This window comes from Sylvia atricapilla, chromosome 19 (genome assembly GCF_009819655.1).
Source record: "Sylvia atricapilla isolate bSylAtr1 chromosome 19, bSylAtr1.pri, whole genome shotgun sequence".
NCBI classification, from domain to species: Eukaryota; Metazoa; Chordata; class Aves; order Passeriformes; family Sylviidae; genus Sylvia; species Sylvia atricapilla.
The window spans coordinates 6199519-6224021 of NC_089158.1; the positions used below are offsets into that span (position 1 = coordinate 6199519).

At 47.9% G+C, this 24503-nt stretch overlaps 1 protein-coding gene across 5 annotated transcripts; it reads left to right on the forward strand.

The window, feature by feature from the left end:
* Positions 1–15: 15 nt before the first annotated feature.
* On the forward strand, positions 16–19509 carry USP20 (ubiquitin specific peptidase 20). Of its 5 annotated transcripts, XM_066332732.1 has the most exons (25): positions 661–984; positions 3628–3738; positions 4105–4158; positions 4819–4881; positions 5040–5171; positions 5770–5866; positions 6056–6125; positions 6691–6804; positions 7911–7989; positions 9294–9735; positions 10616–10753; positions 11942–12054; positions 12488–12660; positions 13124–13218; positions 13670–13703; positions 13914–13959; positions 14232–14412; positions 14852–14978; positions 15063–15232; positions 15883–15964; positions 16242–16350; positions 16700–16802; positions 16989–17060; positions 17731–17925; positions 18252–19509. In XM_066332732.1, exons 2-24 carry the CDS (start codon positions 3658–3660, stop codon positions 17889–17891), a joined length of 2736 nt encoding a protein of 911 aa, XP_066188829.1. In that variant the 5' UTR covers positions 661–984; positions 3628–3657; the 3' UTR covers positions 17892–17925; positions 18252–19509. The 5 variants fall into 5 exon arrangements, with proteins under 5 accessions (XP_066188828.1, XP_066188827.1, XP_066188830.1 ...); XM_066332731.1 differs by lacking the exon at positions 661–984 and adding an exon at positions 16–137 and having other exon boundaries at positions 17731–19509; XM_066332730.1 differs by lacking the exon at positions 661–984 and adding an exon at positions 476–625 and having other exon boundaries at positions 17731–19509.
* The last annotated feature ends 4994 nt before the right edge of the window (positions 19510–24503 follow it).

Below are 24503 nucleotides of genomic sequence, written 5' to 3' on the forward strand. Positions count from 1 at the left end.
ACGCCGCGCGACACCGCCCCTGTGCCCGCAGCCCGGCCGGGCGAGAGCCGCGGGGCCGGCGGCGCTCCGTGCCCTGCCGGCCGGGAGCCCTCGTGCCCGCACTGGGCCGTGCGCTGTCTTCTCCGGGAAGACCTTGTGTAAGTCACGAGGCTCGTTCCGTGTCTCGCAATCCCGGCAGCGCAGCCTCCGCCGGTGGCCGCTGCCTGTCAGGGACGCCGTGCAGAGAAGGCGCCGTGGGGAGAGTCGGTCCCACACGGGGGTTTATAGACCAGCCTTCGGAGCAGGACGTGGCTCCTTCACCCGGCTGCTCCCCGCTGACCGAGGCACCGAGCCGCACTGTTGGGTCCCCGGCCGAAGGAGCCGAGGTTCACCCCTCCAGCAGCCGCCCTGGGGGCTGAGCCCCGACCGCTCGGGGAGCCCTCGGGCCCCCGCGGGGTCAGTGCCACCACCGCCTCCTCCGCTCGGTCCCTCCCCGCCCCGCCCCGCCGGGCCCGGCCCCCGCTCCTCCCCCGGCCTGCGCGACACCCGCCGCTGCTCCGCCGCTTCCCTGCGCTGCTCGGGGCCCGCGGCCCTTCCCGGCGGCCGGGCCTGCGGCGGGGGCGGCGACGGCCCGGGCATCCCGCAGGTGAGCGAGGGCCGCGGGCCGGGGCGGCGGGTGCCGCGCTCTTCTGTGCTTGTGTCACTCCGTGCGGAGGGAGGGCGGCCGGGCCGCGCCGGGGATGATGCAGCAGCGGCCGCGGGGGCTCCGGCCCGGATCCTGCCGTGCCCCGGCCTTGGGGCCACCCTAGGGCCTGGTGCCGACCCCGGGAGCGGCACACCTTGCGGCTTTAGGCTGTTTCTGGTCGGCCTCGCTCGTGTCCGGCAGCTGTAGCGTCTGTCAGGAGAGGACTCGTATTTTGGGGGTCTGCTGCGCTTGAGGAGCGACATAGCGGGCAAGGGGGGATTTCCTGCAGGTGTTTTTTTGCCTGAAAGCTAAATCTCTAGGTGAGTAGTTGTGTCGTGACCTCCCATAATAAATCAGTGTTCAGACCTGCTCTCCTTTGCGTGTTGCACATAAACCTCCTGGTTTTCCCATACCTAATGCAGCTGCGAGCCAGGAGCACCTGCTTTCTGCTCCTGCATTGTCAGTAGGGCAGTTCGGTAAATAGTTCTTTCCTCAGTATTTCAAGTATAAAACGTCTTGGAGCACAACTGCAGACGCTTCTTTCTCTTGGTAGGTTATGCAAGACCAGACCTGGTAGTTGTTTTGTGGATGAACAGTGCAAAGATTTCTTTTATTTGTGCAGTTGCTCTGAAGAATGTCAGCCTGCTTGTATCTGAAACTCTTGACAGCTGGCTCTAGCTTTGGTACAAAACCACACAGTTGTTTTAAGAAAAAAAAAAAAAAAAACACGACCAACGAAAACCTAGAAATGCGTTCCTGTAGAAGGCAGAGACGCTGGGTTTGGCAGCAGCTGAAGTGACTGAAAGTAGGTTGCAGTTACAGAGGAATTGTTCTGACATGTTCGTGTACTGTTCTCCCTCAGTGGTGCTTGAGAAAGACAGGCTAAAGGACTTGTTTTAGGGTAAATTCTTTTCCCATCATACACAGTACATTTTGACAAGCACAGTTCAGCTCTCTGGCATTGCTTTTATGAAATTCCTGGTTTCCTGAGCAGAATTAGAGCTGTGTGTGGCAGCTGAAGGTCTTAGGGCAGAGTCGTAGGAAGGCAGAAGTTGAATATTTCCTTCTGAACAATCACAAACCTTTTTCTGGTGTGTGTGGTCAGGGCTGAGAGGCAAAAAGGAGGTTTTCCCTGTGTTGTTCAGGAAGGGAAGCCCTGTGTGGGAAGATCAGCACCCCAGTGCTGGAAAGTCTAAAGACATGGTTTTAATTTTGAGGAGAGGGGTGGTCCCACAGAATGCACTGAAACCATCCACATCCAGAAGACTCTACTTAACAAAGTGTGCTTCAAAAGCAGTTCCCAGTTAGCTTAAGCTGGTGAAGATATGGGATCTGGAATTAATTTTGAAACAGTATTTTGTTCATTAGATTTTCTGGGGAACATCTGGGAGAGAGATAAGGAGTCAATGATGGTGAAATGTAGCATTGATACTTTTTTTTTAATTGTACCAGCTGATGCCTATGGGGAAAGGGGTCTGTTTTGGTGAAGGAACTGAGAGCCTGAAATGTCCCAGTTTTATGTGTTAGTCAAAGCTACTAACTCATACTGTGCTCTTGTCATTTCTCTTTTAAATCAACATGTGTTACACCGTGCTGTGTTCCTTCTCGGTGAACCTGCACGAAATTGCTCTGTTGTTAAGCTTCTCTTCACAGGTTACTGAGATCCAGGTCAGCACCACTGTGGTATTTTCTACCATGCACATATGATTTCTTCTCCCTTTGCTCCTCCCATTAGTTTGTTCCGTTCTAGAGAGTGCTGGGAAAACGTTGTAAAATTATCCTTGAGGTTTATCTTCTGCCAAGACAAGGTGCTAGGCAAGCTTTTCCACTCCCAAGATAAGTGTTACTTATGTGGCCTCAATTAATTTTTTTTTTCTTTTCTCCCTGCTGTCAGTGATTCAGACCAGATAACGCTGGGAATTGTTTCAAATGTCCTCAAAATGTGAAAAAACCCAGAGTGTAGCAGCCATGCTGCTGCTGGAGTCATTAACATCAAGTTCAGCAGATTTTTCCACTTCTTTGTTGCAATGATGTGGGCTCTTCACATCTGCTTCATTTACAGCCAGCTGTAATATTTTGGGTCCTTGTCTGTGCTATTAATATCACTTATCTTCTTTTCTGTTTTTTAACAGCCATGAGCAAAGTTATTTAAAATATGCTTAAGAAACACAAATTTTTCAATTTTTTTATAGCTGCATGTTACTGAGACATGTTTAAAGTCTCTTACATATCCATGGACCACCATGAAAATGTTCATTGTGTTCATGAGCTATGAAATAATCTGTTCTTGTGCTTGGATGTATGAGCTGGGTGGAACAGTGGGTTGCTATGTTTTGTACACACTTGGAGTTATGTGGCTCATACTGTTAAAAATCTACTCATGAAATGGTAAATTCCTCAGAGACTGAAGCCTGCTTATCGGGTGTTACAGTTCATTTAAGTCTATTTCCCTCTTGCCCAGCTTCATTTAGAACTAATCATATTTTTAATGTTTGATGAAGCAGTGCAACAAGGAAATGTTAGATTCAGATCAGCACAGTTGGGTGCATGAAGCTCATAGACACCCCAGGCTAAGTACTGGTGCCATGGGCTGCACCACCTTTCACTTTTCATCAGAGTTGTATGCAAATGAGCTAATTAGATTTGTATCTTTGCAGCTGAAGCTGTGCCAAGCACCTCCCAGCATTTCTGAAGGCACATTCCATGATATGGATTATTAGCTTTATTTGCTTCTCTCTCTTCCTCATGGCTTTGCTCCTTCCCTACAATACCACAGTGCAGCCACCCAGCAGTGGGGCCAGACTGTGCCAGCTTGTGGGGCTCCAGGTTTAGATTTGTTTCAGTCTCTGAACCTTAAAGATAGATATGGAACTCTAATATGCAAAAAATGTCCCCACGTATCTTCTTACAGTCGTGAGAACAAATCTGACACGTAGTGAAAGGAGCCATCCTTTTTGTCCTAGGAAACCCTCCTCACATGAGTGTTGGTGAAAATGGGGGATACAAGGGACATCTGTCCTCACCTGGATTCCATAGGAGAGGTGACCAGGGATGATCTCCTGCACAAATCCAAGGTACAGGGTTGTGGCTCTCAGTCCTTTCCCTTTTGGCTGTTGTGCATGGATTTGCATGTTTGCTTTTTGAGGAAAACACTGCCTATCTCCAGAGGGAGACCCTCCTTCTCCCACTGATGTACCCACATGTCCCATGAAATCACCCTTCGTGACCCCACAAATTTCTCATAGTCATTTTATCCTGCTTGAATGTGTCATTAGTGAAACTGGTGCAATTGTGTATTTGATTGGAAGTGTGGTGTAAAGGAATGAAATACTATGAGCTGAAGGTTGGGCTGTTTCATAGAGAAGTTTCTCACTCTTCAAGCACTTGGTTACTTAAAAACCAACCAAGCAAACAACCTTTCTTTTATTATGAATATGCAGGGGACTTGCCAGTCTTGTGGAGCTGTGGGACCAAACCTCTGGGCTTGTCTTCAGGTAAAAATGGCTTGTTTGTGTGCATAATGTGGTGGGACTTCACTTAAATTGCATTTATATTGAAAAAAAGAGTGGGGAGCAAAGAAGGGGCTCATAGTAGAACTGTACAGTGGTTTTTGATGGATTCCAAGGAGACTCTCTAGGTGAAAGGATAACACTGTCACAATCTGACAAGATGTAGTAATTCACTCCTTGTAAGAGATTGTTCTGTTCCCAGTAGGAATGGATAAATTCCCCAGTGTTGGTTGTTGGGTGGGTGTTGTGTCTGCTGGCACCTGTGGAGGGGCTGCAGGGTGACACCTTGCAAGTGAGGATGGAGGGAATGCCATGGGACATGCAGGCAGGCAGGGACTGTTTATTTTTACACAGGAGTACCCAGGCTTGGGGCTGCTCAGATGTGATCCCTGTTGGAGCAATGGCCTTGGAACAGAGACTTTGCCTGGGTGCAAACCTGGTTCCGAGTTTTCTTTCTTAAATCACTTCTAAATTTCAATCAGTTCTAAATTTCCATCTTGTTCTGGGCCCTGAATAAAAAACAGGTTAGAAAACTGGAAAGATAATTCTGAAGTTGCTGCTGCTGTTGGGTGTGGAATTACAGACTGATTTCTGAAGAGTCTAACTTGATGTGCCCATTGTGCTTTGGCTCTTTCCCCTCTGTAGATCGGTTGTCCTTATGTTGGTTGTGGGGAGTCCTTTGCTGACCACAGCACACTTCATGCACAGGTGAGCTTTCCTCCGTTCCCCACATTTAAACAGACAGAATTGGATTTTTTCCTGTTCCATGTTCTGGTAGTCCTGTGCTCCAGCTCAAGCCAACAGAGGAGAGGAGCTTGAGAGGAGAGCTCAACACAGAGATGTATTGTTTCCTTTTTAATTTCCAGGCCAAGAAGCACAACCTGACGGTGAACCTGACCACGTTCCGTGTGTGGTGCTATGCCTGTGAGAAGGAAGTGTTCCTGGAGCAGCGCCTGGCGCCTCACCCGCCCTCACCCCCTGTCAAGTTCCCTGAGCAGGTGGGTCAGTGTCACACAGGGCTGAGGGCTTGGCAAGGTTTTCTTTGCCTGGTGTGAAATTAGCCAAGTGATCTCTGCCGTGGTGCAGTGTTGGCTGTGATGGGGGGGCCTTCACTGAAAGTGGCTGCCAGAGGACCACTAGTCCTGAGTTACAGGGGCTCCCAGCAAGAAGACAAATGACTTAGGGGTGGGAACTAGATGACATTTGTGATCTCTTCCAAACCATTCTTTGATGATTCTATGACTTGAATATTCATTCTAAATTTATTTTTAACATTTCATGTGAGAAGAACCTGTCTGTCACATTTTCATTTCCAATGCGTGGTCCATGGAAATCCATGATCTTTCAGATCAGAAAACAATATATTTCTGACACTGCTGCTCATTCCTGAATTTTCTTATCACGTGTACTGGAAGCAGTAATGGCACTAATTCCACTCCCTGCTGCCTCAGTGAGAAGGGTAGACAGTGCAACCTGTTCTTCCTTCTTCTGTTTTTCTTGAAGGCAGGCTTGATTTATATGTAAGATAATATCTCTCACAGCTCATCTTTCAAAGCAGGCCTGTGACTGATCCTTATTTCTCTGTCTTTAATCTAGGATTCTCCTTTGCCTGCTCACCCTCTGAAAGCTGTTCCGATTGCAGTGGCTGATGAAGGCGAATCTGAATCAGAGGATGATGATTTGAAACCAAGAGGTAACTTTGCATTGAGTTGATGGAAGGGCTGGCAGGGCATCTCTGCAATCTGTAGGACCTGCACTGAGAGGTTTCCTGGCAGCAGAATGTAGAGACTGCTTAGAAAGGGCTGGATTTCCTCCCCTGGGAAGGAATATAGAAAGCAGCACATCTGGAAAGTGATTCATCCCTCTCTTGTTTGTGCTTTAGGCCTTACTGGAATGAAAAATCTTGGGAACTCCTGCTACATGAATGCAGCACTTCAGGCTCTCTCAAACTGGTAGGCATTAGGGCTTTCAGTGTTGTCTTAACTGACTTCACTAAATATCAAAAGTGTCACCTCTGATCTGAAACATTCATGAGTCTTGCAAAGAGACATTAGCCAGGCTGGGGACAAAAAAAAATTTTTTAGGGCAGAAGTGTTACAGTAGGAAATCGAGGGACCAGCCAACTCGTGGCTGTGTACAAGGCTCATGTTTAGACAAATGCCAGAAGTAAAACTTCATCATTTCTGTTGCAACAGAAACTATTTATCCCAGAGAAAGCCGTGTCACGTCTCTTTATTCTCCCAATGATATCATTTTAATAAAGTCTATCCTAAAATATTCTCTAGCCATCCTGCTGAAAACTAATTCCAGGATCTTTTCTGTACTGAGAACAGGTTCAGGTCAGCTTTTTTCATTTCATCCAAGTGAAGAGTCACATCTGCATCTGGAATCACTTCTTCCCTTGCTTTAAAATCAGTACCTTAAGCATGCTTTTGATAAGGCCTGCATGAAGATTTGATAAATAGAAGCAGAGGAGACATTTCTGTGGGCTGAATTCTCTTTTTCCTTGTCTTGTAGCCCACCTCTCACACAGTTTTTCCTGGAATGTGGTGGACTGGTCCGTACGGATAAGAAACCTGCCCTGTGCAAAAGTTACCAGAAGTTGGTGTCTGAGGTTTGGCACAAGAAACGGTGCGTGCTGACCCCTGATCTAACCTGGCCAGGCCCCAGAGGTGTGTTAGTTCTGAGTCTGGCAGCAGCAGAGAGGAAATCTGATCCTCAGGGACAAATGCATTGTCTGAGGCAGTGATTTCACTCCTTGTGTGGATGGGGATGTGAGGATTCCCTAGGATCCAGGAGATCCCATGTCCTGCTGCTGGTGATGAAGTGGGCACACTGGTGTCAGTGAAAAGAAATCATTCCTGATATTACAGTTTTAAAAAGGAGAAGTTTTTAAAAAATGTAGTTCCCCTGTTGGCAGTGAAGAAAAAACGATGAAGTAAGGGAATACTTGGAGCTATCTCCTGGTATTTTACATGGACTTCAGTGACCAGCACTTAATTGCACTGCTCTTGATTAGCAGAGGAATTGATGATTTGGATGAAGAAAGTGATTCAGAGATTTTTACTACATGGTGTGGAAAATGCAGGGGACGTTTTGGGAAACGTTTGCTATTGGTTCAAATTCTAGATCAGTTCAAAGGACAGTGTAAAATTATGTAGCTCTGTGTAAATCTGAAGATTTCTGCTCTGTGCAATAAATTAAACCCCATCAAAACAGCAATTTAAATGGCATTGCATGTTTGCCTCAAGTTCATTATTAACTTAAGGAATAAGTAAGATATGAAGCAAGGTGAACTGTGTCTTTGTGGAGGAGGAGGCTGCAGGCTTTGAAGAAATATCATGTCATTTTAACATTGATTAGTGGTGGTCAGCCTGCCCCGATTTTGAGACAGACATGGTGCTGAAAAATCAAACAAAACAACTAATTGCTAAACTCTGCTCTGGAAAGAATCACTTTCCACTCTCAGAGTGTGACAGAGCTGTAAGTGAAATGTGTTTTGCGCAAGGATCTCTCTGGAAAGACACACTGAAATGACTGCAAGGTGTTTTCTGTCTCTTGGTCTGTTTGTCACCCAGCTCATGCAGAAATCTCTGCTCAGGCTTTGCAGGTGCATAATTATCTTTTGTCCTCTATAACTACACACCACACCCTTTGTTATGGCCTGTTAGACAAGCTGGCTCCAGGCCTGATAAGCAAACTGACGTTTTCTTTTTTCTTTTTCCATGTCTGAACAGCCCAAGTTATGTTGTTCCAAGCAGTTTATCCCATGGAATCAAGCTTGTCAATCCCATGTTCCGAGGCTATGCACAGCAGGTGGGGCCTGAAAAAACCCATGCCATTATTCCAAAAACAGTGGGAATTTAATTCTTGCAGTGGTGATGCTTCTGTTCAGAGGGAAGAGCTTGAGCTCAGGGGTCATGGCCTTTCTGTGTCAGTATCACTGATCAGATAGAGCACTTGGGTGGGATTTGGGAGACCTGGAGTCTTCTCCAGGCTTGCCTCTGGCTTGTTGGTACCAAATCAGTTCATTTTCTCATGTCAGCTTGCTCACCTCTGAAATTACAGTGGTCAGATCCTTTATAATCAGCTTTGAGATCTACTGATATCTGCTCTATAGGAGTTTGGTATTATTTATTCATGTCAGAGCTGAGGAACCTGGATAAATCTGCACTAAAAAGTCAAAGACAGGAATCTTCTATATTCTTTTTCTGGGGAATTACAACAAAACTAAGTCTTATTTAAAGGTACTATCATTTTTTTTTTCCTTTGAAATGTTTATCAGCGTAGCTCTTCTGTTTGTTCTTTATAACAAAATGTAAATAACAAACTATGATTAGAAAACTTACTAGAGAAGTGACAGTGCATCAAAACTGTGATAGTGACAAGAAATCAAAACAAAGAATAAAAATAATGATTAATGAAAGAACTCCTATATTTGTCTTTGATGTGAAATATGTTGGCTCGGAAAACTCTGATCTGAAGAGATAAATTTGAAAGGTAGGCAGGGCAGGCTGAAAGCCAAACTTCATAAAACAACTGAAACGTCGTAATTAACTTTCTGCAGCTGTCAAAATACCAGCAGCTCCTTTGAAGCCAATGTATCAGCTCTTTTACCATGTATTATGAATGTAGGAGCTTGCACCTAGACTGTATGGCTTTGGGTTTTGGTTCCTCTCCCTGGTTATTAAAGATTTTAATCTGCCCTCTCTAAGAGGTGGCTTGCCATGAGCAGAAGTCAGTGTTCCTAGGATGTGTTTGTTGGGAGGAGTCTGTTCTCCAGGCTCTGCTATTTTCATCAAGTTTCACCTTGCTTTTTCCCCTATTACCTGTGGCAAACTCCTGATAAATTCACTCCTGGTTTGCCTTCTACAGCTCTTCTCTGACTTTTCAAAGTCTGTCAGCTGAAGGTATTCAGATAAAAAAATCTGGCCTTGAATTATTTAGGAGTTAAAGCATTTCTGTAACAGACACCTTTGGTGCATGGCCCTGCTTTAGCTGGGTCTGTGTGCTGCAGAGCAGACTCACCTTTGTGGGCACTCTTGGAATGGGCTGTGAATGGAGCCATCTCCATTTGCCCCATTTCTGGCTGGATACTGACATGGAATCTTGGTTTTCAGGACACCCAGGAGTTCCTGCGATGCCTGATGGATCAGCTCCACGAGGAACTGAAGGAACCCGTTGTTGCAGAGACGAGGGATTTGGACACCAGTGACCAGGAGGACAAGCGGGAGGGCGACCGAAGCCCTTCAGAGGATGAGTTCCTCTCCTGTGACTCCAGCAGTGACAGGGGTGAAGGGGAGGGCCAGAGTCGGACCTCAGGGAGCATGGGCAGCAGCTCCCTGGCAGAGACAGAGCTGCTGATCCAGGATGAAGCAGGGAGAGGGATCTCAGAGAAAGAGAGGATGAAGGACAGAAAGTTCTCCTGCGGCCATCGGCGCAGCAACTCAGAGCAGGTGGATGAGGATGCAGATGTTGACACTACGATGATGCCAGTCGATGGCAGAGCCTCACCTGAGATGCTGCCAGCTCCCTGTCCTGCCAGCCCATGTAGGACACCAGGTACACCCCTCCTCCAGTAGGGATATTTCCAGGAAGATGTGTTACCATCCTCCACATGCACTGTGGTGTAGTGCAATGGCAAATACATAATGTGATTGTTCCTTCTCTGTGTTTCAAAAGATTTTGCATCCAAGGTTTTCCTCAGTCCCTGCCTTTGTGCACAATTGCTTTTGTAATGTACTTGGTGAGCCAGAAAGGTGCTTAGCCAGGCTGTGAGCTGAGTAGAGGCACAGCAGTGAGAGCTGCCTCTGCCAAGCCTGCAAACTCTGTATTGATGCCTTTTAAGAAGAAAGGTTTGGTATGTGTACATCTCTTTATTTGATATGCTGGCCTGGGGAAATACTAGCTGTGGAAAAGGCATGGCTGAAGGTATTTGCTAATGTTAGACTGTGGACTTTGGAGAGAGAAAAGGGAGAGGCACAGTTTGAGCATTTCTGTGTCTCAGGGAAAAGAAAAGAGCAGCAGTGTGGAGTCACCTCAAAGCTGAACATATCCAATCTTTCAACGCTTCTTTATGTAAGAGTCTTACTCTGCCAGCTGGCACTGAAGGCAGCAATGCTGTCTGTGTGGATTAGGGCTACAGGAGCAAGCTGCAAAAACTAATTAGTCGTAAGTGTGAAAAAACGGCAGGTTGTTTTTTTGGGGTTTTAGTATGTAATTATTAGCTGTTAGGTACAGCTCCATATGCACTCTCACCCGTGACTGAGGGAGCTGTGTCTGCCAGCCTGTGCAAGCAGAACAGTTAATGGACACTGAACTGTGCTTTGGGAAAGATTCTGTGCTGGAACACAGAGCTAGGCTGACACAGATTGCAGTGGAGTTGCCTTTCATCACTGGGATTTTCACCAGTGCCCTTTTCCCTCCCTATTCTCCCGAACAGAACCTGACAATGATGCCTATGTGCGCTGCTCCTCGCGCCCTTGCAGTCCAGTCCACCATGAAATGCACTCCAAGCTCTCCAGCAGTCCTCCCCGCTCCAGTCCTGCCAGGCTTGGACCTTCCTACATACTCAAGAAAGGTAGTGCAAAGAGGGATTGATGGGAGGCAAAGGGAGGAGCATGTAGAGGAGGGGAGAGAAGGAATCTATCAGAATTCTTGATTAACAGATGTAAAAAGTGCTGGTTCCCCTGGACATCAGTGTGTTCTAAAATAGTATTTGGCAAAGACTGCAGTAAACCTGCAGATAAAGTCAAGCTCTGGCCACAGCGATGTTCTAGTGTGTTCTTATACTGGAGCCTGAAATGATCCATGTCTGCACCTGTGTGCTGTGTTTGTCATTAATGAAATGGCTCTGAAGTCCCAGGCACAAGCTCTGTCCCTTTAGGAGAGTGTGGAGATACATAAACATTTGTCTGCCAGATTTGAATTTCATGGCATGTGGGCCAGAGAACTGTAAGATGTTGTTATTGACAGAGCTTCCTGCCTCTTGGACATCTTGTGCTTACAGGAATGGAATTAGGGCTGCAGATGTCCCTGCAGTGCTGGGAGCTCTGTCAGGCTGCAGAATGGAGCCTGGCTTGTGTTGTTATCAAACTGGTCCCTTCATCCCACAGCAAATTGCAAATCAAAATCCCTCAACGCTGCATAGTCTGCAAATACAATGGCTTGTGCTTGTACCACTGTCCCTCCAGCTGCTTCATGAGGACATTCTTTCTTCAGCCCCTTGGCTGAGGTCAGCACAGCTGCAGATGTTCTGGCTGCATGAAAACCACTCTGTCTGCCTGCACGTGTGTGTGGGGACAGGGTTTGGTGTCAAACAAAACGTTGCATTTGCTGTGGAGAGTCCTCTCCAGTGCAAGACACTTGGGGAACACGTGGTAAATGTCAGAGGGGGAAAAAAAAGGACAAAGTACAGAGGCAGGTGAGGGGGAGAGGAATTGAAATGCAAAGCTTGGAACAAAATGTCAGAAGACCTCAGAAAACCAGGGATTGTCTGTGGAAGAGTCAGGCTTTTAAACATGTAGAAGGTTGGAAACAGGAGTTCCAGTACAACAGTTTCTGCCTCCTGAGAGCCAGCTAGTGTTGGTTCAGTTGGCTGCCCTTCCCTTGTACGACACAGCAGCAGAGTCCTCCCTCTCTGTTCACAACTTGCCTCACCATGTCCCTGGAATGGGGTCTGAACATCAGGACATTGCTTGTCCCGTGTTCTTATGGGGTTGTGTGACTCTGCAGACATGAGGCTGAGAGGCCATTCCTTGTTTTCCAGCCCAGATGCAGGCTTCTGGGAAGAAGAAGAAAGAGCTCCGTTACCGCAGCGTGATTTCCGACATCTTCGACGGCTCCATCCTCAGCCTGGTGCAGTGCCTCACCTGTGACAGAGTGAGTGTCCTGGGCCCTCCCAGTCACCCAGCACAGCCTTTGTGCTTGTAGATCTCTTCCTAGGGAGTGGTGCAGCTCTTTCCAAACCCTGTGGGATGCAGCACCTGCTAACGTGGTGATAGGTGATGGCAGGGGAGGTGTGAGAATCTGCCACGCCAAGGAGATGTGTTTCTGTGTTTGCTGATCCATGTTACTGAGCTGACCCAGCAGTATCGTATTCATTTAGAAAACTGAGTCCAGTGCTACAAAACTCATGACAGAAGTCAGTGCTGACAGCAGGGAAGAATAATTAGCCACAGGGAGTTGCTCCTGCTGCCAGCTCAGGTTTCTAGCCTAGGATAAATCCAAGCAGTGATAAAAGGTGATGAAGGTCAGGTGCCAGCTCCATTACACACACTGGAAACCCAGATCTCTTCCTCTTGGATATTTCCAGGTTTCTACAACAGTGGAGACGTTCCAGGACCTGTCACTCCCAATCCCAGGGAAAGAGGACTTGGCCAAGCTGCACTCTGCCATCTACCAAAATGTGCCAGCCAAGACAGGGGCATGTGGGGACAACTACGCCTCACAAGGCTGGATTGCTTTCATCATGGAGTATATCCGGAGGTGTGTTCCCTTTGCAGCACCTCTCTTTTCTGGGATTTGCCCTGCAGTGCTGGAAGGCAGCTGTGCCTAACCAGTGGTGTTAACATTGGGATGTCAATTGGAACCATTCCTTGGAGGACAGTGTGTGGTACCTCACAGGGCTTTGAGCTTTTTCATGTGGACCAGTTGTTACTGCTCCTCTACATCTCTCACACACCTTCAGAGCTCTTGTGCAGCTGATCACTCCTCACTGCTGCCTCAAACCTGCCCTCCAGAGCAAATTAATTCCTGGTGTAGTTTTCCAAATCATTTCCAGTTTGAGTAGGAGCATCAAGTGAGAGCAGCTGTGCTTTCCCTGCTCCTCTGGGATGTGAGATGAGCTTAGGACCTACAGCTAGAGGGAAATTCATCATCCACCTGAGGTTTTATGTGCCAAAGCATTCAGCTATTTTATTTATAACCCTTAATCCCTTTTCCTTTGCAGATTTGTGGTGTCCTGTATCCCTAGCTGGTTTTGGGGTCCTGTGGTGACACTGGAGGATTGCCTTGCTGCCTTTTTTGCAGCAGATGAGTTGAAGGGTAAGTTTTTTTTTGTTGGAGTCTGACAGCATAGAGGAGCATTCCATATGCATTTTGCAGGCAGATTAAATCTTGTAGAAATGCTGCCTTGGTGTGTCATTAGAGACTGGCAGTGCCAGAAGTTGGCAGCTCAGCATCTCTGAGCAGGAGGGAACTTTTCTACCTGCTCAGGGGTGGGAAATCTGGGTGAGTGTCCTCAGTGAGGAGTAGGCAGAGCTGTTGGTTGGTTGAGTTCTGTGGCTCCTCAGTTTCTTCACTTTCTCATCCTTCCTGCTAATTGGATGCATCCCGTTCTTGCTTACACTTACTGAGAGGAGTTGTTTTGATCTCTTCTCATCCTGGCCTACCCCAAAGGTTCTTAATCTGCTTTCTCTGCTCGGTCTGGAAGTGTAGCTGTGACAGCCTTGTGTGCTCTGAGCAGCTGCATAATGGCTCTCTTCTCTCTCTGCAGGGGACAACATGTACAGCTGTGAACGGTGTAAGAAGTAAGTTGGTGTTATCTGTATTGTGCTGCATGTCTGGAGTTTTGTTTCTGGAATTCTGTTTCTCTGTACTGCTGTCAGATATTTTGCTGTGTCCTGTGCCTGGACAGTTCTGCTGGAATTCAGGATTTGTCTTGGGTTCCAATGTGAGCAAGACCCAGCTATGCCTTTGCTGTAGAGAGTCCTCACAGCTCGTTTCTTTTCCTCCCTCAGGCTGCGGAATGGAGTAAAGTACTGCAAAGTCCTCCGGCTCCCAGAGGTGGGTAAAAGTACCTTGTTTCCTGATTCTCTTCTAGCAGCCACTGAGGAGGTCAGGAGACCAGAGGTAGAATAAAATCAACAGTTTTTTTGGTGGCAAAGTCCTTTATTTAGATCAGAAGAGACTTTCTCAGTCTAAGCTGATGAGCCAGCAGGATTCATGAGAAACAGGCAAAGAACTCCTGCAAAGATCAGACACACAGAGATGTGCTGTGCTCCCAGAGCTTCCACGGCAAAACTGCCCTTTGGTGTCCTCTGTCCTTGGTCTTTTAGATCCTTTGCATCCACTTGAAAAGGTTCCGGCACGAGGTGATGTATTCCTTCAAGATCAACAGCCATGTGTCCTTCCCCTTGGAAGGGCTGGATCTGAGACCTTTCCTGGCCAAGGAGTGCGTGTCCCAGATCACCACCTACGACCTCCTGTCAGTCATCTGTCACCACGGCACGGCTGGCAGTAAGTCCTTGGGAGAGGAGCAGGATGGGAGGAGTGTGGCCAGGAGTAGCCAGCAGCTCTGCTGGGCTGAAGGGCAGCATCAGACCCCCCTCCATTCTCAGCCTGAGCAGCCTCTGCCCTTTGGAAACTGAACTGAGCAGCTTCTGACAGATCCCCTGCAGTTCTTTCAGCCTCCCCACAGGCTTGGCTCCAACCCTTTCCCACTGTTCAGTCTTGCTGAGAGGCTCTTCCAAGGAAGGCAAATCAGGGTGACAGTGCCAGCTCTGCTGCTCCAGCAAAGCTTGCCTGAACAGGAATTATCTTTTTTTTTTTTTTTTTTTTTTTTGTCTCTCTCTCTGTTCTGTGCCAGCAGCTAATCCTGTTTGTGCTGCTGACATTATCCCAGGCCTGCCTTCTGTCTGCCCTGCAGATCCCAGCAGTGCTGTGCTTTCTGTTCCAGGTGGCCACTACATTGCCTACTGCCAGAACGTCATCAATGGCCAGTGGTACGAGTTCGACGACCAGTACGTCACCGAGGTCCACGAGACCGTGGTGCAGAATGCAGAGGCCTATGTGCTGTTCTACAGGTGAGCTGTGCCCTCAGCCCCTTCCTGGGTGCAGAACACCTGGAAATGCATTTCACAAGTGGAGTTCTCTTTTCCCTGCTGCAGGAAAAGCAGTGAGGAGGCTGTGCGAGAGCGTCAGAAGGTCGTGTCCCTGGCCAGCATGAAGGAGCACAGCCTGCTCCAGTTCTACATCTCTCGAGAGTGGCTCAACAAATTCAACACCTTTGCTGAGCCTGGGCCCATCACCAACCACACCTTTCTGTGCTCCCATGGAGGTAAGGCTGCTGGACCTTGGGGCAGCACCTTTGATGCTTCCTGGTGTGTTAACAAATGCAGGAAAAGCTCCAGCTTTTTTTTTTTTTTTTTTTTTTTTTTTCCCCATTCTGATATGGGGAAGCTACAGTAGGATCCTCTTTGTCAGAAACTCTGGCCTGCTCAGGGAGGGATGAGACAATTGCCCATTGTACTGCTGCTTGGAGGCCTGGGGGAGTGTTTAATACTGGGAAACAACAGTTTTCAGTTCTCTGTGTTTAAAAACAAACCTGTAGAAAGCAGATAGGGCAGGGTTTATCTGTGTTACCCTGTTAGCAGGCCTGGCCCTCGGGGTTTGTTTGGAGAAGGGAGCACGAGCTGCAGAAGGGAGCTGGTACCACATCTGACTCTGCTGCTCTTTCATAAAGCCACGCTGGGAAGCATTTGGTGTTTGTAGATCTCTCTTCTAAATTGGAAATGAAGCACTTGATTAGAAATTGGGGCTGTGGATTAAGAAACCTCCACAGTTAATGAACTTATGACTGTCTTCCATTACAAAACTATGCAGATTCCAGAATCAGAGTTCTCAGAAAGGAAAATCTGTCTTTTTATTTGTTGTACACAGCAATAATGAGATTCCTGATTAACTCTTCCACTTGCCTTTCCTCCACAGGGATCCCTCCTAATAAATACCATTACATTGATGACCTGGTTGTGATTCTGCCCCAAAACGTGTGGGAATATCTCTACAACAGGTGAATATGACCTTTCCATTCTTTCTCCCAGTATTTGTAGGGTGTCCTGATCTAAGCCAGGATGAGCTGTACCAATGCCTGTCCCAAAAGGACAGCAAGAGCTAAGCCAGAAGAGCAAAAGTGTGGCTGAGTAAAGGCAGCTCTGTGCCCTCAGCTGCAGATGCACCTCCCTCACCAGTGTCTGGAGCAGTAGGAAAATCGCTGTGTGTAGGATGCAGGGCTGGGCAGAGTTTCCCCTCTGCTGCAGTTCTCCATTCCCCCCTCTCCCTGTGGCCAGGTTTGGGGGTGGCCCTGCTGTGAACCATCTGTACGTGTGCTCCATCTGCCAAGTGGAGATCGAGGCCCTGGCCAAGCGCAGGAGGATCGAAATCGACACCTTCATCAAGGTTGGCAGGGGAAGCCTCTGGGAGCAAGGCAAAGGGCAGGGGTGGGAAATGGAGACCTGGAAAACTCCTGCCTGTTCTCCAGGACGTGATCAACAGCACGGCCAGGAGATTGGCTTGGGGGTTCCCCAGGGCAGAGGGGCAGCTGGGGTTTGAGAATGCTGTGCAGACAGAAAGGGTGAAACCATCCTTGTCTTGTGCCTGCTCTGGTGAGCAGGAACAGGGTGTGAGGAAGGAATTGCATGGGGTTCTTCTGGAGAATGGCAAGGCTGCCTTACAGTTAATGGATGGGGCCCCCCAAGATCTCAGGAGTGACTAAATCCTTCCTGTATCTCTGTTGCTGCTCTCCCAGCTGAACAAGGCTTTCCAGGCAGAGGAGTCTCCAAGTGTCATCTACTGTATCAGCATGCAGTGGTTCCGGGAGTGGGAGGCCTTTGTCAAGGGCAAGGATAACGGTAAGGATCAGGCCCTGGGGGTCTGTCAGGGGGAGAGGGGGAATGGAAATGAGTCCATTTGCTGGGTCCTGGCTGGGGCTGCCTGCAGGTCCCCAGGGCAGGACAAGAACGAGAAGTTAGGAAAGCATCTGAATCTGGAGGCATCAAGGAAATCAGATGGTTTTTGACATGTTTGTTCTCCTGCAGAGCCCCCAGGACCAATTGACAACACCAAGATTGCCCTCACGAAACCAGGTGGCCACGTGCAAGTCAAGCAGGGTAAGGCTGGTGCTTGCTGCCTGTGGTGCTCCTAGAAGGTAAAGGAGACTGTTCCACTGGGTCTGGCTGTGCACAGTGAAGTCACAGAGCAAGGTGGTGTTGCAGAGGATGAGTTCTCTATCCAGCCCCTGCCCTCAGTGAGCCAGTTCTCCAGTGGCAGTTCCTGCATGACCAGATTGTGGTCCTGCTGTGACTGGTTCTGCAGATCCCCAGCTCCTGCCTTGCTGCTCCCCAGGCCCCTTACACCATTCCCTTTTGTGCTGGAGCTTGGATTTTGTGTTGCTGTTGATGTGGTCTGCACTCAGCATCTCTTGTGGTCTAGCTTCCAAAGCTAAAACGGCCCAGGTTGTGCCTGGCAATGTTTAGATTGGATATTAGGAAAAGTTTCTGTATGGAAAGGGCTGTCAGGGTTTGGAACAGGCTGCCCAGGGCCGTGGTGGAGTCACCACCCCTGGAGGGATTTAGAAGATGTGTAGATGTGATTGTGGGCATGGATTAATGGAGAACACACTGGTGCTGCAGCAGGAGGTGGCACTGCAGGGGCTTTGTGGAGGGACCACTGCTGCCTCCTCCTCCTGGGATGGGCCTGTGGGGGAAGTGTTTGGAGGGGAAATCCTGGCCCTGACCTTTCCCTGCTGGTGCATCCGGCGACTGCCGTTGTCCCTTGCAGGTGCTGACTACGGGCAGATCTCCGAGGAGACGTGGGTTTATTTGAGCACCCTGTACGGAGGGGGGCCCGAGATCGCCATCAGACAGAACGTGGCCCAGGTGCAGGAACTGGAAAACCTCCACGGGGAGCAGAAGATCGAAGCAGAGACACGTGCAGTGTGATCTGTGCGGCTGGGGCAGGGCGGGGACGGCACAGGTACCTCTGTGGGGCTGGAGGCTGGGAATCCTCAGGGGTCTGGATGTCCTCCACCCCTCCCGGGGCAGGCAGGCTTCCTCCTCCTCCTTCCATGTGGCTCTGAGCACGGGCTGGTGCTGGGAGAGACTGGGACAAAGCTCTGCACCTCACCTCTGGCTGAAGCCGTGGTTCGAGGCTGCAGCCACAGGCACAGGGCTGTCCTGTGCTGAGCCCTCTTTCCTTTGCTTACACCAAACCAGCACTCCCAGCTTGGCCCCAGTGCACTGAGCTCTGCTCCTTTGCAGGTTTTGCTTTTGGCATTTCTCTTATATTATTTATGTTTCCAGCAGGCAATGTTGCAACCAGAGAAACCTGGTTTTGAGCCTGAGTAAAGCCACGAGGTCTCCCTGTGGTTTTGTGCTGGTGGTGCTGTCACAACTTCCTAGTTTTGCTCTTTATCAAATTCTTGCAGATTCAGTTGCAATCAACTAAGAAATTTGAAAAGAAGCTATTCCCTTCTCCTTTCACTCCCAACCCCACACCTTCATAGTCCTGCAGAATTTTATTTCTCCTTGTGTCTGGTCTCCTATGTTCAGCACATTTTTGGACAACAAAGCTGGAAGGCGAGTCTTCCTTCCCAAAGCCTTGCTCAGACTGACCCTGCCATGAGCCTGTGTCTGTCTCCCCTCAGCTGGTGAAGAGCTGAGGGGTGAGGCTGAGGAGGGGCCCCTTTGTCACACAGAGCCCCTTCAGGGGGTCACCTGGGGCTGGGGAGGGGCCCAGCTGAGCAGGGCCCAGGCTGGTGAAGCAGCTTTTTAGGAACAAGCTCAAGCCCCCACTTGTGTGCTGAGGTCGTTCCAGATGTCCTGTGTGTGTACAGTGGCTCGTTTAATGAATCTGCTCCCAGATCTGCTGCCACCAATGCAGCAGAGACAGGAATTAGGACAAAAAAGACCAACCTCCACTTTCCTCAGCAGGGCTATTCTTCACATGGTTTTTGTTCATCTTGCAGCAAGGCAAGAGTTGAATCTTTGCAAGTCTTTGAGTGCAGTTTGATGGAGGCAGAGCTGCCTCCCAGGGCCTGAGGAGCCAAACTATTCGTGGTCTGGGTGATGCCACAGCACCAAGTCTGGCCTCAGTGGTGCCAGACACTGCATGGAGCTGGGACCTCCTGAGCTCCTCACAGAAAATGGGAAGAAGGGGGAGGGAAGGAAAGGCTGCTCCTTGAATAAGAGATAAAAGGGGGTAGGACAGGAGAATTTGAGAAGAAAACCGTGGCCTTCGTGTTATTTTTTTTAGATCAAGTGTTTGTTGCATAAAGCAACTTCTTTAAAATTTGTCTATAATTGATTCAGCATGTTAATTTTACAATCCTGTTCATGGGATGCTTATTTAGACCCAGCCAGACCCTAGGGGAGGTCAGAGAATGAGCCACTGTTGAGATTCTCATTGTTCCAGGCTGTCTTTATTCCCCACTGCAGCAGCCCTGGATGTCTGTGTTGTCTGTGTTCCAGAGGGTGCTGTACAGACTGTCATGACACTCCTGTGCTTCAGTGTTAGACCTTGTGCTGAAAGTGGTACAATAAATACATGTGCATTCAACAAGGCCTGTCTTGCCTGGTGAGAGGGGCTGACAGCTCCAGGGAGCAGGGTGGGGAAGGAAGGGAAAGAAAATTAAATAGAAAATAAAATTCAAAGCTCCTGCAGAGCAGAGGCTGTGTGGGAACAGATCCTTGTGGGCAGCAGCAAGAGAAGCCTGAGGCCACTAACCCATCCTGTGCCCATTCAGAGGGCACCTGCCCCTTCAGCCTCTGCTCACAGACTTCCCTTCACCTTTCATTTCACCTGAGTGTGCCTCAGAAAGCCTGGAGGGTCTGGATGTGCTACTCACGGACAATATTATGCTGGGAATAACTTGCAAGGGAAGGGTTTGAAGTTTCATTGAGCTGTTCCAGGATTCTACAAGAGTTTCCTGTCACTGTTCTGTGGCCAAATATCCCTGCTGGTCCATTCCCCTCCCTTGGTAACACACATAGCAGCCTGTTCCCCTGGGAATGCCACACTCTGGGCACTGGGAATTAACAGAGTTTCTACAGCAGCCTGAGGGGCTGGAGCAGCAGGAATTCTCTGCTCAAGGGAGTGATGCAGCCTCAGCTGGAGCTGAAATGTTTGAAGAAGCAGAGCTGGAGTTGGGTAATAAGGACATGCAGTTTGTTTTTGAGCAGCTTGGAGTCAACTGTCTAAACATGGATCTTAAACCTCTCACCTGAGCAACTGAACAACTCCAAACCTTCCCAGACACACCAGAAGTGCCCTCCCCAGGGAGGGGCTGCTTAGGGTCCAGACAAACAGCTCCAGGGCTGCTCTGCCAAAGCCCTGGCTCTGCTCTGGGTTACCCTCTGCTTGGTCAAGCACTCAAGGGTGAGTTCTGCATCCTGGTGTCATCTGAAATCCAACTGCAGCCTCGCTTTCCTCCAGCTCCACTGGAGGCAGCTGTGACACTTCTGAGCAGACACAAAGCTCTGGGAGCCAGACCAATGGTGAACTCTTACCAGTTCTCTTTGCAAATAATTTCTCCCTTTTTTATCAGGTCCCTTTGCCAGTTGCAAAAAAGGAGAGCTGAAACAACTGTTCATGCAGTGGGGACTGATGGAGCAAACATCTGTATTAGATTTTCTGCTCTCCCCTCATTTCTCCAGTTCAGTTCCTGTGTGCTGCTCCTGTTCTGGGGAGCAGAGCCATTGCTTTGTTGTAACTGTGATACAAACACTCCATACAAAACCCTTATTTCATTTTCTTCTCCCTTTTTGCCCAGTTCCACACCCCCAGCTCTCCCTCACCCCTTGGATTGTGCTGTTTCTATTTAAAGTCAGCAGTGCTGATTCTGTGAAAGATAAATCCAAGTCAGAGCCAGAGAAACACCCCCTCCTATTCATTATTACCCAAAACCAAAGACCAGCAGCCTGTCACCAACAGCCCTGATCTGTCCTGAACTGACAGGGATGCTAATTAGTGCTGGCAAAGAACAACTGAAATCCTGTGGAAGAAATGTAGCAGCTTGAATGTATTAAATAAAAAAAAAATCTCTAGATTATTTGGCATATGAAAGCACCACCAGGTGTCACCTACTGAGTGGGAAAACTGCAAATCTTCGTGGCTTTTGGGATCTTTGCAGTGGCCTGCTCCAAGGGGTGATGGAGAAGCTGGCCAAGAACTGGGGGCTTTTCTCTCAGCTGGAGACACACACACATTATTCACAACCCTGCACACCAGGATGGAATTGTTCATCTCAGCCAGAGGTACAGAAATGTGCCTGGTTTTTGGATTATTTGGTGAAGGGAGGCATTGCTGTGTTGGACACACTTGTACATCCACACATCCCTCCCCAAACTCAGTCCTTACCAGGCTTGCAACAGCCTGAGTTTTAATAGAAAACCAATCAGCATCAAATACATCTGCCAAGACTTGCAGTTAAACCAGAGCATTCACCAGAGGCATTCCATGGTACAACTCTCTGTAGATGAAATCTTCCCCAGAAGTTTCCAGTTCTCATATGCTCCTGCTGCAAAAGCACAGCTCACCTGCCCTTCCAACACCAACTCCAGCCACAACAGCCCATTTCTCTCTCTCCTCACATGACCAAATTAAACAAAAAAAAACAACAACAACAAAACAACAAATGACCAACCACTTAATTCTCTCTTCAGCTGGAAAGGTCAAAGTTTGATAAAATCAAATCAAAGTGACCTGATGGGACCCAGCTCTGTGGGACAGTCAGAAGTACAGCCAGCCAAATTATTGCTCCTGAAAATTGCAGTGGGAAATAATATTAAAAAACGCAAACAAAATCAAAGCCAACAGGTACAAGTGAAAACGTGTCCTCCCTTTTCTGAAGAGAGAACTAGGAATGCGTTCCTGGAATGTGTTGATCCACTTGTTCCATGTACATTTTACAGCTGGAAACAAAACTCAAATCCACCTCATGGTCAGGAAGAATAATGAGGAGTAAGAGAGCAGCTCTGGGGAGTTTTAGTCTCAATTTCTCTGTGGCTGAAGCGGCAGCCACAGCCAAATTGAAGTTCCCACTCTCCCCTGGACACATCTGTGGGAAGCAGCAGCTCCTGGAGAGCGCTGGCTGAACCTCAGCAGCCCCAAGAACCCCAGCAAAGAGGCACCAACTTTTCTGCTGGGAAAAAAAGCGCAACAAATTAATTTTTCTTCCTGTCTGGCTGATCAAAAGGGCCCAGTGAAACTGTATTTCTGGAATTAAATGTTTATTTAAATATGCAGATGACTTTGTTTCATTGCTACAAGGTCAATATTCGCTTTCAAATGGAAGCACTTTATTTGGTTGAATTCTGTCTCCAGAAATGAATGGGCAACACCAGAACCTTTTACATTGGCAATGAAATCACAACACTGAGATGCCACCGAGATCTCGAGATCAGTGCTCAAACACACATACACACACATATACAAATAAAAAAGTGCTCGACATCGTCATGTTAAAATAGAATTTGGCTTCTTTTAGGTCTTCTGACATTTCAGGCAGGAAAACAAAGAACAATATGCATCAAACTAAATGAACTTCTGAAAAATACTCAGCATTAAACACAACTTTGAGTATCAGTAAATATGTTTCTTCTCTATTTACAGGTGTTAAGAAAGGGCATTAGAGACTTTTGCTGGGGATCATGAAATTTCCTAGGATGTACAGTCCACGCTGCTGGGCAAGATTAGTAAATCCAAGCAGAGTTTTTATAAACCAGTCACATATTTAGTTCTTCAGCGTTTGCCAAAGGTAAATTCTACAAAAATTATTCATTACCCTGAATAATGGCAGCGGAATAAACGTGTGCAGACTATGAGATATGACTGTCACTATTCCTTAAATCAGTTTTAAGATCCAGGCTTTTGGGAACTACTTGCCAAGTTTATAAAAACTCCATACATGGCCTTTTATTAAAACTTCAGGAATCAATCAGTCAGCTAAAGCTAATGCTCCTTCTACAGCACAATTTAGAAACACAGACATTGCAATTGTTCCAATGTTCCACAGAGGCTGACAATAATATACTGTCCACCCAGATTAAATATAGAAAAGCAAACTTTGATCTAATTTTTACATAGATGGCACAACAATAGGTGAAAATGAATTCTTAGCTGCTGACTCAACAGTGCATCGGACACAAGAATAAAAATACTGCAGCTAAAAATATTTTAAGGATATTTTTGCACACCTGTTAATTGTTCAACCCTTTAGATCCCCTGGCAGGTGGAGACCACAAAGCCACAGGTGCCAGCCACGGGGATCCCGTTCTGCTCTTGATCTGAACAGCTCAGTGACCACAGCAGCAGCAGTGATAAGGCAGTGATTTATGGATGCTGAGCCTCCAGTGCTGCAGCAGGACAGCCCCAGCATTGGTGCTGCCTGTGCTCAGCACATCTGGATTGTGTTTAAATCACAAACCTTCTGCTGGTTCATGCTGGCAACTCTTAAGCACCATCCCACAACAGCTACAGGATGAACTGTAGCACCAAGGGACTTTGTAAAAACAAAAGTTGGCATCTTAAATGGAGAGAAAGGGACAGAATTATGAACATTACACATAACCCAGCTCAAAGATCATTTCATCCTCTGTGGGGATGGCCCAGGCCATCCCCAACATGGAGAGTCTGAGATTCTGGGGTGTGTTCTGATGTGCTGACCCTGCAGGACAGCCCAGCAGGCAGCAAAACAACACTCACGTGCCTGCAAACAAACCCTGAGAGGTTTCATTTTGGGGTCACTGCCCATAGTGGCTTCCATGTAAAATTCTTCTACTTGTGGGGATTGTACAGGATATGCTGGAGGTGGACTAGAGCCGGTAGATTCCCCCAAACAAGATGTGGATCCATGAATAAATTTAGCCCTCAGGAGCTATTTAGTGGCAACTGACTCTTGCAGGGCTCAAACATGTCCATGACTGTAAAACCCAAGCAATGGTAACAATTCAGGGGAAACCAAGTTAGAATATAGAAGTTTGGAGAAGTTGAGAGAGGAAATTGACTCTTTGTTAGGCAGTTGAAGTCCAGATCGTGTGATTTGTGGCAATATTGTAGCTCTCTTACCACTGTATGACATGATAAAGTGCAGAATCACTTATCCTACTTCTGCTTCAAACCAAACCATGTGAGAACAGTGTGGTCACAATTCCTGTCTGGCTGCTGGGTCCAGGTTCAGTCCATGACAAGATGGGAGAAGGAAACAGTGCAGTTTTGTTGTGTTTTTTTTTTTTTCCTTTCCTCTTTTAGTTATCTAAAAAAACTCCATTATTCCAACGTGAACTGATGAGAACGCACAGGAGGTCATGCAAAAAGAGAAGGCAGGTCTGAAATGCTGAAAAAAACAAACCAACCAAAAGAAAACTGCAGAGAGATTAAACCACCAGCCACAAAATAACGTGACCCTGAGGAAGGTGGGCGCAGGCAAGGCAACAGGGCGAGCATGCAGGCTGAAACGAGAGCCAAACGGGGCCTGTGAGCAGCAGCAAGGGCTGCCAACCAAAATGCCACTGTCTGTGTCTGTGTGTGTCTGTGTGTGTGTCAGGAACAGCAGG

Bases quoted from the DNA above. Each gene is read 5' to 3' on its own strand.
- USP20 (XM_066332731.1), top strand. From the start codon at position 3,658: ATGGGGGATACAAGGGACATCTGTCCTCACCTGGATTCCATAGGAGAG. The intron at 7,990-9,293 runs GTGGGGCCTGAA...CTTGGTTTTCAG, and splicing joins TCCGAGGCTATGCACAGCAG to GACACCCAGGAGTTCCTGCG. The intron at 13,960-14,231 runs GTGGGTAAAAGT...TTGGTCTTTTAG, and splicing joins AAGTCCTCCGGCTCCCAGAG to ATCCTTTGCATCCACTTGAA.